A 12,838-nucleotide genomic window follows, 5' to 3' on the forward strand; every position below is an offset into this window, starting at 1 on the left:
CGTGCGTGTGTGGGAGCGTGATTGTGTTTGTTTGGATGGAAAATGGGTCACGGTGTGTTTTGTCGGGTTTGCGTCTGAAGGGAGCCAGACATTAAAAAGCTGTGTTCTGGAATGTGCTAACTGTGGACAGAGAGAGAATAGGAACCTTAAACTAGTACTGATTAGAGAACCTATGATGTATTCAAGACCGCAATAACACCAGTCTGACCCACTAGCCTGATCATGAAAGGGCTCAGTCCAGAAACACACAGCACCTATAACTTTCGGAATTCCAATCACTGAGCAGCAGCAGCTGAAAAATGAGCTCCTACAAATATTGAAATTTACATGGTTTTTAGAGTGAAATACATCGGAAAAAAATCAAAAGAAAACTGCAAGACTGAATAGGAGAAAAAACAAGCAACAAACAAAGAAGATAGGCTTTTGAAAAAAGTTACTATTTTTCATAAAATTGTAGTTATCTTAGCTAGCTGAATTGTTTACCAGTTGCTAAGCAGTTGCTAGGGACTCTTTTGGAAGAAGCTAGCTAGCTAACGAAGAACAACAAAGAATATCTAGTTAACAGAAGAAAAGAAAGAGAAAATCAGGACAGAAGAAAAAGGATATCAAAGTGAAACAGTTCTCTAAAGACACAAGAGACAATAATACAAGAAACAACACTTCTGTAGCTTGTCAACTATGTGTCTGTCTATCCCTGTTCTCTCCCCTCTGCACAGGCCATACAAACGCTTCACACCGCGTGGCCGCTGCCACTCTAACCTGGTGGTCCCAGCGCGCACGACCCACGTGGAGTTCCAGGTCTCCGGCAGCCTCTGGAACTGCCGGTCTGCGGCCAACAAGGCTGAGTTCATCTCAGCCTATGCTACCCTCCAGTCCCTAGACTTCCTGGCGCTGACGGAAACATGGATTACCACAGATAACACTGCTACTCCTACTGCTCTCTCCTCGTCTGCCCACGTGTTCTCGCATACCCCTAGAGCATCGAGCCAGCGGGGTGGTGGCACTGGAATCCTCATCTCTCCCAAGTGGACATTCTCTCTTTCTCCCCTGACCCATCTGTCTATCTCCTCATTTGAATTCCATGCTGTCACAGTTACCAGCCCTTTCAAGCTTAACATCCTTATCATTTATCGCCCTCCAGGTTCCCTTGGAGAGTTCATCAATGAGCTTGACGCCTTGATAAGTTCCTTTCCTGAGGATGGCTCACCTCTCACAGTTCTGGGTGACTTTAACCTCCCCACGTCTACCTTTGACTCATTCCTCTCTGCCTCCTCCTTTCCACTCCTCTCCTCTCCTCTTTTGACCTCACCCTCTCACATTCCCCCCCTACTCACAAGGCAGGCAATACGCTTGACCTCATCTTTACTAGATGCTGTTCTTCCACTAATCTCATTGCAACTCCCCTCCAAATCTCCGACCACTACCTTGTATCCTTTTCCCTCTCGCTCTCATCCAACACTTCTCACTCTGCCCCTACTCGGATGGTATTGCGCCGTCCCAACCTTCGCTCTCTCTCTCCCGCTACTCTCTCCTCTTCCATCCTATCATCTCTTCCCTCTGCTCAAACCTTCTCCAACCTATCTCCTGATTCTGCCTCCTCAACCCTCCTCTCCTCCCTTTCTGCATCCTTTGATTTCCTCTGTCCCCTATCCTCCCGGCCGGCTCGGTCCTCCCCTCCTGCTCCATGGCTCGACGACTCACTGCGAGCTCACAGAACAGGGCTCCGGGCAGCCGAGTGGAAATGGAGGAAAACTCGCCTCCCTGCGGACCTGGCATCCTTTCACTCCCTCCTCTCTACATTCTCCTCTTCTGTCTCTGCTGCTAAAGCCACTTTCTACCACTCTAAATTCCAAGCATCTGCCTCTAACCCTAGGAAGCTCTTTGCTACCTTCTCCTCCCTCCTGAATCCTCCTCCCTCTCTGCGGATGACTTCGTCAACCATTTTGAAAAGAAGGTTGACGATATCCGATCCTCGTTTGCTAAGTCAAACGACATTGCTGGTCTTGTTCACACTCCCCTCCCTGTGCTTTGACCTCTTTCTCCCCTCTCTCTCGAGATGAAATCTCGCGTCTTGTGACGGCCGGCCGCCCAACAACCTGCCCACTTGACCCTATCCCCTCCTCTCTTCTCCAGACCATTTCCGGAGACCTTCTCCCCTACCTCACCTCGCTCATCAACTCATCCTTGACCACTGGCTACGTCCCTTCCGTCTTCAAGAGAGCGAGAGTTGCACCCCTTCTGAAAAAACCTACACTCAATCCCTCCCATGTCAACAACTACAGACCAGTATCCCTTCTTTCTTTTCTCTCCAAAACTCTTGAACGTGCCGTCCTTGGCCAGCTCTCCTGCTATCTCTCTCAGAATCACCTTCTTGATCCTAATCAGTCAGGTTTCAAGACTGGGCATTCAACTGAGACTGCTCTTCTCTGTGTCACGGAGGCTCTCCGCACTGCTAAAGCTAACTCTCTCTCCTCTGCTCTCATCCTTCTAGACCTATCTGCTGCCTTTGATACTGTGAACCATCAGATCCTCCTCGCCACCCTCTCCGAGTTGGGCATCTCCGGCGCGGCCCAGGCTTGGATTGCGTCCTACCTGACAGGTCGCTCCTACCAGGTGGCATGGCGAGAATCTGTCTCCGCACCACGCGCTCTCACCACTGGTGTCCCCCAGGGCTCTGTTCTAGGCCCTCTCCTATTCTCGCTATACACCAAGTCACTTGGCTCTCTCATATCCTCACATGGTCTCTCCTATCATTGCTATGCAGACGACACACAATTCATCTTCTCCTTTCCCCCTTCTGATAACCAGGCGGCGAATCGCATCTCTGCATGTCTGGCAGACATATCAGTGTCGATGACGGATCACCACCTCAAGCTGAACCTCGGCAAGACGGAGCTGCTCTTCCTCCCGGGGAAGGACTGCCCGTTCCATGATCTCGCCATCACGGTTGACAACTCCCTTGTGTCCTCCTCCCAGAGTGCTAAGAACCTTGGCGTGATCCTGGACAACACCCTGTCGTTCTCCACTAACATCAAGGCGGTGACCCGATCCTGTAGGTTCATGCTCTACAACATTCGCAGAGTACGACCCTGCCTCACACAGGAAGCGGCGCAGGTCCTAATCCAGGCACTTGTCATCTCCCGTCTGGATTACTGCAACTCGCTGTTGGCTGGGCTCCCTGCCTGTGCCATTAAACCCCTACAACTCATCCAGAACGCCGCAGCCCGTCTGGTGTTCAACCTTCCCAAGTTCTCTCACGTCACCCCGCTCCTCCGCTCTCTCCACTGGCTTCCAGTTGAAGCTCGCATCCGCTACAAGACCATGGTGATTGCCTACGGAGCTGTGAGGGGAACGGCACCTCCATACCTTCAGGCTCTGATCAGGCCCTACACCCAAACAAGGGCACTGCGTTCATCCACCTCTGGCCTGCTGGCCCCCTACCTCTGAGGAAGCACGGTTCCCGCTCAGCCCAGTCCAAACTGTTCGCTGCTCTGGCACCCCAATGGTGGAACAAGCTCCCTCACGACGCCAGGACAGCGGAGTCAATCACCACCTTCCGGAGACACCTGAAACCCCACCTCTTTAAGGAATACCTGGGATAGGATAAAGTAATCCTTCTAACCCCCCCCCTTAAAAGATTTAGATGCACTATTGTAAAGTGGTTGTTCCACTGGATATCATAAGGTGAATGCACCAATTTGTAAGTCGCTCTGGATAAGAGCGTCTGCTAAATGACTTAAATGTAAATGTAAATGTAACTGAGTAGAACCTCTAATCTAGATCCACTGGCTGTGATGTGAGTGTGTGATCTATCAGATTCGTGTGATATGTACCCTTCCCAGCCAGAATGGGGTTTCATTTAACGTACTACACCAGTTCCCACAATTCTCATAATGACTAACACTTCCTGGATTATACCATTAGAGTTGCTACGGGTACCCACCGCTTTGGAGAAGGCCAGGGAGCCCACCCCTCTCTCAAAGGTGCCCAGGCCGATGACCTGCAGGGTGGACAGGCTCACCGAGTCCCACACCCTCACGTGGGGCTGCAGCGGCTAAAGAGGGAGAAGAGGGGGCACACATGACTTAACAAGCCATCACTGTAACCAAACTCAGACACTACGGCTGCATTTACAGTATACTTTTTCACAGCATCCTTTCCCTTGTTTCCTTCCCTTCACAATCACTGGTAGATGTGGAGGAGAAGAGAACACAAACATCATATTTGTAGATAAAAGGACTGGACAGATTTCCACCCAATTGCTTTTCATCTATCAGATCCTCTAAGATCAGTGGTCATGAAGGAATGTGGGAAGGAGGTGAGGAAAGGAAGCCATTTTAAAAACTTGAGAAAGCCTTTAACAAGTAGTCATTGAGTGAGTTGTGCAGGATCAGGCTGGCTGACAGGTAGGATACTCTTCTACAGAGTCGTTCCAGGAAGGTTAGAGCCAGTTTGGCATGTTTAGACCCAGAGAGCTTAAATATAATTAGTTGCATGATCGCACTGATTATTGGTATGGTTGAGTAAATATGGAGCACCTGGGTCTGGGTCTGCCTGTCAAAGACGTGAGTGAGCCTGATTGTGCAACGCGAGCAGGAATACGATAACCGTACACAAGAAGAGATCTAGTGCAAACAAGGATTATGCTGTTAAACATAACCACAGGCGTCTCTCCGTATTCAGCGGGCTGGAATAAGACTACTAAACTCACTTGGAAAAACCCATGGCGTTACATAGGTGACATTGGAGCCCTGCGACTTGCCCATTGTGTGTGTGTGTGTGTGTGTGTGTGTGTGTGTGTGTGTGTGTGTGTGTGTGTATGAATGATAGGAAAGAAAACCGCATCTGTGCTCCTAAATCCGGATGAACAAACATGAAATGTACATGAACAAAGAAATATCACACATCCGAACATATCATTAAAGGATTTAGCTAGAAGGAAGTCAGGGGTTTAGTAATGGGTGAGGTGGTGGGAGTGTGACTTACCCGGCCGTCCTTGTCCACTCCCGCAATCTGTCCCGTGGCAATGCGGATCTTATCGGGGTGAATGGCAAGGCTAGTGAGTTAAACAGAGAGCGAGACAGAGCGAGCGAGAGAGAGAGCAAGAGAAAATCATGGACAGATAGAAATGAGAGACAAAACATGAAGAGATTGTCAAACCAATAACATTTTTTTTTTTTTTTTTTTAAATGTCTGAAACTACCTCCCTATTAAAAACCCCTACAGTCAGAAACAATCTGTCGTAATGAGAGGAGTATGTCAGGTGTAAAATTAAGTTGAGAGGGAGCTGCTAGTCTGAGCTGACCCGTTGGCCTGTCTGGCCCACAGCCTGATGGGAGGAAGTGAGGCTTTTCGTTTCAAACAAAGACAGCTCTGTGTCAGGGTTCTGCCATCACAAGGACTAATTTGTCTCTTCCACTTCTCTACCACCCGGACAGAAGACATTTATATCTCATTTGCATATCTTTATCTTAAGAGGCCTCGGAGAGGATGGAACCTGGAGACAGTTAAGCTGAACCATTGTGTCTGCGACAACTATTTGCTTAATCCACATTAAAAAGGTTTTGTAATGAAGTGTTTTGTACATTATTCAGACCCTGGGGGACACATTGTTGTATCATCTGAATCTAGTGTATCTACTGTATGCAGAATACACAGCCCATGACGCTGTGTAAGCTACTGTAGGAATTCATTACCTGATACTACACAACCAAGGCTGACCAATACTCCCAGGCTGACAAAAAACATAACTGGAGAACAGGATACCAGCTCACCATTTGACACAGTCAGTGTGGCCAAGGTAGTGGCGCTGTGTTCTCTCCTCGTAGTTGAAGAGCACGACCACGGAGGCTATGAAGTATACACTCTCCCCTGTAGGGAGAAGGTACACGTTGGCTCTGCAGTCTCTCCCCCTGTAGCCATACCTGACATAAGGACTCAAGGAACCACAACACTACTCTCCTTTCCATCATCTGCCACGTAAAAAACAACTGGACAGGTGAAAGTGAAGACCTATAAGGCCTCCACCTTTTTGCTTTGACATGTGTCTGAGCCCAGAGACAGACAAGAGAGAGACACCGAGGTCAGGGACAAACGGAGTAAGAGAGTGTTTGGGACCAAGCCCTGCTAAGAAGAAAGGATACACCCACTCAAGTTTGAGTTTCTCCGGAGGCAGCTCTGTGCGCACGTCCTCATAGTTCTCCACGTCGGCGGGGATGAACATAGTGATGGGGCGACCTCGCATGAACATCTTGATGTAGTCTCCCTCTGCGAAGGAGACGGACAAAACATTATTTGAATTTTTTTAGCTAGCTATATCACGATCGCCATTTTGACTTGCTACATAGAGAGGAATTCTGGTAACACCAAACCCATGCTTTTGCAAACACATTTAACATACAGTATTAGCACAGGTATAAGTATAAGCAGGTATAAGTACATTCAAATACTATTTGAAAGTATTCAGGCAGGCTAGAGCAAACACTCAAAGAAGCAGGCCTGAGTAGTGGTGGCTCATGTTTTACCTTAACAGAAAACCCTGTTACGGTAAAGCATTAAAAATGACTGTGGTTCAGACAAATACCTCTTGTTTAATGAAGGTTAATATAGAGTCATGAGTCAGAGAGCGTAAGTGAGAGTGCATGACATGACTTTAGTCCACGAACCTAAAGATAACTGCAGCCTGACTGCTCAACACCCTCCACACCGTCACACACAACCACTTAATGTGACAACACTTTTTCTCTTTTTTTTTTACATAAAAACCTACAAAAGCCTTGAAAACCCTAATGAGTTCAGTTAGTGTGCTGCACGTGCTTTCCACTCATCCAGGGATGAGATAGTCCATAGACCGAGATAGATATACAGATAGACGGCGAGTCAGACAGAGAGAAGCGTTGGGAGCCGTGCAGTGGCGCAAAGCAGTGAGTCAGCAACCCCAAACTCAGCTGAAATAAGAAAACGTGATGGGGAGGGATAGAAAAAAGAAAAGATGGGGAAAAGAGAGCAAAAAAGGGGGAGGGGGGGGGGGGGTAGATTTGTGGTAGACAGGGATCAGTGGAATGTGTGTTTCTACTCTCCTAGTGAGAGAGGACGAAAGGGAGATGGTTGGACGGGGGCCAAACTTAACCATTGCTCATGAAATAGAGCAAGGGCTTTCTTCCAGTTTTCCCAGATTGAGGAGGAGCATACAGTAGACTCAAACTGAAGGGCCAGAATTCATCCCAGGACCTATGTAGTTATTACTAGATAGAATGTACTGGTACCACTAAAGGCCAACACACTGCCTTGGACCGCGTAATACGTTTAGCCATTGTCTGCAGTATTCTTCCTAACTAATCCTTTCCCCTACTGCACAGTGCATTTGGAAAGTATTCAGACCCCTTCACTTTTTCCACATTACGTTACAGCCTTATACCTAAAATTTATTAAATCGTTTTTTCCCCCTCAATCTACACACAATACCCCATAATGACAGAGCAAAAACAGGTATTCAGACCCTTTACTCAGTACTTTACATTTACATTTTAGTCATTTAGCAGACGCTCTTATCCAGAGCGACTTACAGTAGTGAATGCATACATTTCTTTTTTTTTTTCTTTTTCGTACTGGTCCCCCGTGGGAATCGAACCCACAACCCTGGCGTTGCAAACACCATGCTCTACCAACTGAGCCACACGGGACCACTCACACACACACACACTTTGTTGAAGCACCTTTGGCAGTGATTACAGCCTCGAGTCTACTTGGGTATGATGCTACAAGCTTGGCAAACCTGTATTTGGGGAGTTTCTCCCATTCTTCACTGCAAATCCTCTCAAGCTCTGTCAGGTTGGGTGGGGAGCGTCACTTCACGGCTATTTTCATGTGTCTCCAGAGATGTTCGATCGGTTTCAAGTCCGGGCTCTGGCTGGGCCACTCAAGGACATTCAGAGACTTGTCCCGAAGCCACTCCTGCGTTGCCTCTACCGTCGCCCCAGTCTGAGGTCCTGAGCCCTCTGGAGCAGGCTTTCATCAATGATCTCTCGGTACTTAGCTCCGCTCATCTTTGCCACTGAAAAACATCCCCACAGAATGATGCTGCCACTACCATGCTTCACCGTAGGGATGGTGCCAGGTTTCCTCCAGACGTGACGCTTTGCATTCAGGCCAAAGAGTTAAATCTTGGTTTCATCAGACCAGAGAATCTTGTTTCTCATGGTGTGAGAGTCCTTTAGGTGCCTTTTGGCAAACTGCAAGCAGACTGTCATGTGCTTTTTACTGAGGAGTGGCTTCCGTCTGGCCACTACCATAAAGGCCTGATTTGTGGAGTGCTGCAAAGATGGTTGTCCTTCTGGAAGGTTCTCCCATCCCCACAGAGGAGCTCTGTTAGAGTGACCATCGGGTTCTTGGTCACCTACCTGACCAAGGCCTTTCTCTCCCGATTGCTCAGTTTGGCCGGGCGGCCAGCTCTAGGAAGAGTTTTGGGGGTTCTAAACTTCTTCCATTTAAGAATGATGGAGGCCACTGTGTTCTTGGGGACCTTCAATACTGCAGAAATATTTTGGTACCCTTCCCCAGATCGGTGCCCCGACACAATCCTGTCTCGGAGCTCTACAGCCAATTCCTCCGACCTCATGGCTTTGTTTTTGCTCTGACATGCACTGTCAACTGTGGGACCTTATATAGACAGGTGTGTGCCTTTCCAAATCATGTCCAATCAAATGAATTTACGACAGGTAGACTCCAATCAAGTTGTAGAAACATCTCAAGGATGATCAATGGAAACAGGATGCACCTGAGCTCAATTTCAAGTCTCATAGCAAAGGGTCTGAATACCTGTGAAAATAAGATAAGAAAAAAATATAAAAACCTGTTTTCAGCTTTGTCATTATGGGGTATTGTGTATAGATTGATGAGGAAAATGTTTCGTTAATCAATTTCAGAATAAGGCTGTAACGTTACATAATGGGAAAAAAGTCAAGGGGTCTGAATACTCTCCGAATGTACTGTATCTGTGGTCAATAAAAGGCTGAATTCGTTGAATTAGCTGAATTCCAGTCCAAAGTGTGTCTGTGGAGGTAAACGAGCGCCCAAGCCAGCAGACTCAAGACCAACCACCTTCCTCACATGACCAGAGGCAGCCTGCCTGAGCCAAGAGCGGGACGCTTTTAACCAGACGACACTCCGCTAAGTGGCAAGGGGCCAGGGAGGGGCAGGGCATACTGGCACAGCGATGCCATTTATTTAGGTCGGGCATCGCCTGATGACAATAAATGGAGGAGGGTGAGAAAGTAGAGGGAGATTGAGAGATTTCTGTATTTGAGGGAGCGAGAGAGCGAAAGAACGCAGAGGGAAATGAGATTCTATCTGTGTTTGACACGATAAAGGGAATGTCAGAGATAGATAGACAAGCCAAAAAGCAGAGAGGGTGGGGCAAGCGCTCGTCCCAAGGCTGGTAGCTCTCCTCGTTATCTGACAACTTACCTGCTTGGCTGTTTTTCTCGCGGGTTGACATTTTGGCTGGTCATGAGACAGAAACAATGTCACTCACACACACACACACACACACACACAATGATAGTACACAGGGGAGAAGAGCTAGAATGATCTGAAGACAGCAACGATGACTAGTTGGGTCTACACAATAGGATGAAGGACTATGTTGAAGGAAAGGAGACATGTTTGGAAGGAACAACAAGACGCTAGGCTTTGAAATTACAGCTCTTCTCTGGCCTAAAAAGGTACTCTCAAACCTACACAGTACAGCACAGCGTTTTCATAAGCCCAACAAGAGCACACTTTAGGTTACATTGTATCATATTGTACAGCTTCATTAATAAACGATCTGGTTGTAAACAGATGTGTCGGTATACCGCAGTACATAGCTCTAGCGGGTTCCAGTACGCGGTGGTGGATGACGAACATAGAAGAGAGAGTATATTCACCTTGGCTGATCACTGGGTCTTTATGCCTGGAAGAGAATGGAGAAATAACAATAAGGTCAGACTGTGACTTGAGACTACAAAACCAGTAAAGGTTATCTGACAGCTGGGCCAATTTAACAGCGTTCTCTATTAAGGAGGGACTTTGGATGAACACAATATAGGGAATTAAAGGGCGATTCTTGGATGACAGTGTAATATCTGAAAAGGTACTCTCCCTAAACGAATGAATACTGAATACCCCATAAACTAATGCAGGCCAGTCTCACCTCTTAGTACAAAACATAGACCGGAATTCAATTATTGTGCGTCCCCGTATTTGCATTACACTTTCACACATATGTTTACATCAGATTTGTGACGCGTGTCCCATCAGCCACTCACTTGTCTGCGTTCTTCACCACCTTGGCCAGCAGTTTGGAGGTGGAAGCAGCCTTCACCAGCTTGTTCCTGCTCTCCTCGCCACTCTCCCAGGTACTACTCTGTGAACGCTCCATTCCCGTGCCCCGCTTCGCACTGTGACCCCTACACACACACACACACACACAGGGACGTACAGGGTGCACACAAAAAAGAAACAGTTTGTTTTATACCACAGAAACAGATAGAGAGGGGAAGAGAGAAAGACAGTTGGCTAGACAGAAAGAAAGCTGGAGAACGGATGAGTGCCATGATGATAATGGAGATTTGTTTGAATTTGTTCAATTTGTTGAACTGTAAAAAGTGCATTAAAGTGTGCAACTGTGAACTACATAATTTGTTTGCAGTTTTATGCCATATACATTAAAAGTATGGCCCAGAGCTTGAACCTGACCAGGCCACCAAGTGACCTGACAATGAAAAAAAAACGCTGTACCTTTAATGCACTTAATTAAAATTGAATTATTTCACTCATGGTACGCCTCTTTTTAGGGTTAATCCGGACCTGAAACAGACACGCACAAATGCAGCGATACAGTGCCTCAGAGGTACCCAGGTGAGTAGCAGGCAACCCTCAGGAGTAGAATCAATACCCGCTGCTGTAGCCGGGCACACAGGGGAAAACCCACCCAAGTCACAGGTTAGTACACATGGGCTGGCTGAACAAGTCAACCCCTCTCCCAGGCTTCAGCAGACAGAGGGGGTCAGTGAGTTTGGCTGTAAGAATCACACTGCAAGTAAAGTGAAGAATGGAAGGTTTGGAGAATAGCTAGAGCAGAGAGAGAACAGCGAGAGAGAGAAGGGATTGTGAGAGAAAGAGAGCGAGCGTGAAGAACACCACTCTTCATGTGAAGCTGTGAGGAGGAAGGGGGTTTAAACTGCGAGATGTAACAGTTTTTGGTTTTTTTATCACTTCTGCATGGCGTTTTGTTCTACCTCCAGGGGGCCATAGTGACACAGAGGGGCAGATAGGACTGGGGCTGAATGTTGGGGGAGGTTCAACGAACGTTACACTGCTACATTTACAGAGTCTGTAATCTCTCCTTATCTACTGTATGGTGAGGGAGAGACAGGGACAGGAAGGGAAAGACATCCAGACATCCTATGCTTATTCTAACTGCCTGCATGGAATTTGGCGGGAAAATAACAACCTTGCCTCAGCAGAATTTCTCCATAACCCTACTACACGCACGCACGCAGTACTGGTACAGTATCATCGCTCTACAGCAGATAGGTAACGTACACTGAGTGTACAAAACATTAAGAACACCTGCTCTTTCCATGACACAGATGGACCAGGTGAATCCAGGTGGAAGCTATGATCCCTTATTGATGTCACTTGCTAAATCCACTTCAAATCAGTGTAGATGGAGGGCAGGGGACAGGTTAAAGAAAGATATTTAAGCCTTGAGACATGGGTTGTGTACGTTCGTACGTCTTACCCACAAACAGGGTATGGTAGTAGGAGCCAGGCACACCAGTTTGAGTGTGTGAAGATCTGCAATGCTGCTGGGTTTTTCACACTCAACAGTTTCCCGTGTGTATCAAGAATGGTCCACCACCCAAAGAACATCCAGCCAACTTGACACAACTGTGAGAAGCATTGGAGTCAACATGGACCAGAATTCCTGTGGAACGCTTACATTGTAGAGTCCATGCCCCGACGAACTGAGGCTGTTCTGAGGGCAAAAGGGGGTGCAACTCAATATTAGGAAGGTGGTCCTAATGTTTTGCAAACTCTGTGTGTTGGTTAAAAGCCCTGAATGGTACACTCACATCTTCAAAAATAGGAATAGAAGCCCACTTGATACTTTCAATCCAACCAGAGGATTGAATAGCATGGGAAAGGACCATTTAAGAGGTAAAAATCACCCTATAATACTCAACCCCAGAAAGAGCCCCGACTGTGCACTGCGCTGCTTAGAAGCCTGGCCCATTTCAGATTGGGTGGACAGACACACACACAATTGCCAGCGGACAAGTTTTCCGGCTAGCGTTCTTGGCACAGCAGACGCCCTGACTAATAACCGGTCACTTGCCCAGTCTAATAGGCAGGGATGGGTTCACGGGTGCTCTTTGTGAAACTTAATTGGTTCTCAATGTTTCTGAGAATAATTTCTATTGATCTGTGTTATGGGTAATGAGTGTGAAGGCAGTGCTTTGATTAGTGAGAGCAGTCGGTCTGGGGCTGGAGCGTGTGTGTGTTGGCGTGTGTGTGGGAGTCTAGGGCTGGTGTGTGTGTGTATGCATCCGAGTGTGTATCCTGAATGGTACGAAGCACAGCCAGTACATGACAGATAGGGCCTCTCCTATTCCTAATGGAGAGAGAGCTCAAACTGTTGCAGATGAGTGCAGAAGGGTCATATGCAAACCATTCCTCTCCTCATCTCTGAATGAAAGGGCTTTGCTACAAGCGGTGCTACAACTAGTCTGAAAGATAAGTGATGCAGTTTGAGAAGCTAAGGTCTGCAGTGGCTGAGTCTGTACAGGGAAAG

At 47.4% G+C, this 12,838-nt stretch overlaps 1 protein-coding gene across 8 annotated transcripts in view; it reads right to left on the reverse strand.

Moving 5' to 3' along the window:
• Positions 1 to 12,838, reverse strand: part of LOC106605231 (EMAP like 4) — a 93,300-nt gene that overhangs the window by 18,265 nt on the left and 62,197 nt on the right. For 6 of the 8 annotated variants that reach the window (XM_045719997.1, XM_045719978.1, XM_045720008.1 and 3 more), the window contains 7 exons: positions 10,308 to 10,448; positions 9,927 to 9,952; positions 9,466 to 9,501; positions 6,144 to 6,267; positions 5,775 to 5,924; positions 4,987 to 5,056; positions 3,944 to 4,054 (listed from right to left, as the gene is read on the reverse strand). In XM_045719997.1, coding sequence (XP_045575953.1) covers positions 3,944 to 4,054; positions 4,987 to 5,056; positions 5,775 to 5,924; positions 6,144 to 6,267; positions 9,466 to 9,501; positions 9,927 to 9,952; positions 10,308 to 10,448 — 658 coding nt within the window. The remainder of the gene's footprint in view (positions 1 to 3,943; positions 4,055 to 4,986; positions 5,057 to 5,774; positions 5,925 to 6,143; positions 6,268 to 9,465; positions 9,502 to 9,926; positions 9,953 to 10,307; positions 10,449 to 12,838) is intronic. The other 2 variants (XM_014200659.2, XM_045720005.1) reach the window with 1 other exon arrangement.

This window comes from Salmo salar, chromosome ssa01, assembly GCF_905237065.1.
Source record: "Salmo salar chromosome ssa01, Ssal_v3.1, whole genome shotgun sequence".
Taxonomy (NCBI): domain Eukaryota; kingdom Metazoa; phylum Chordata; class Actinopteri; order Salmoniformes; family Salmonidae; genus Salmo; species Salmo salar.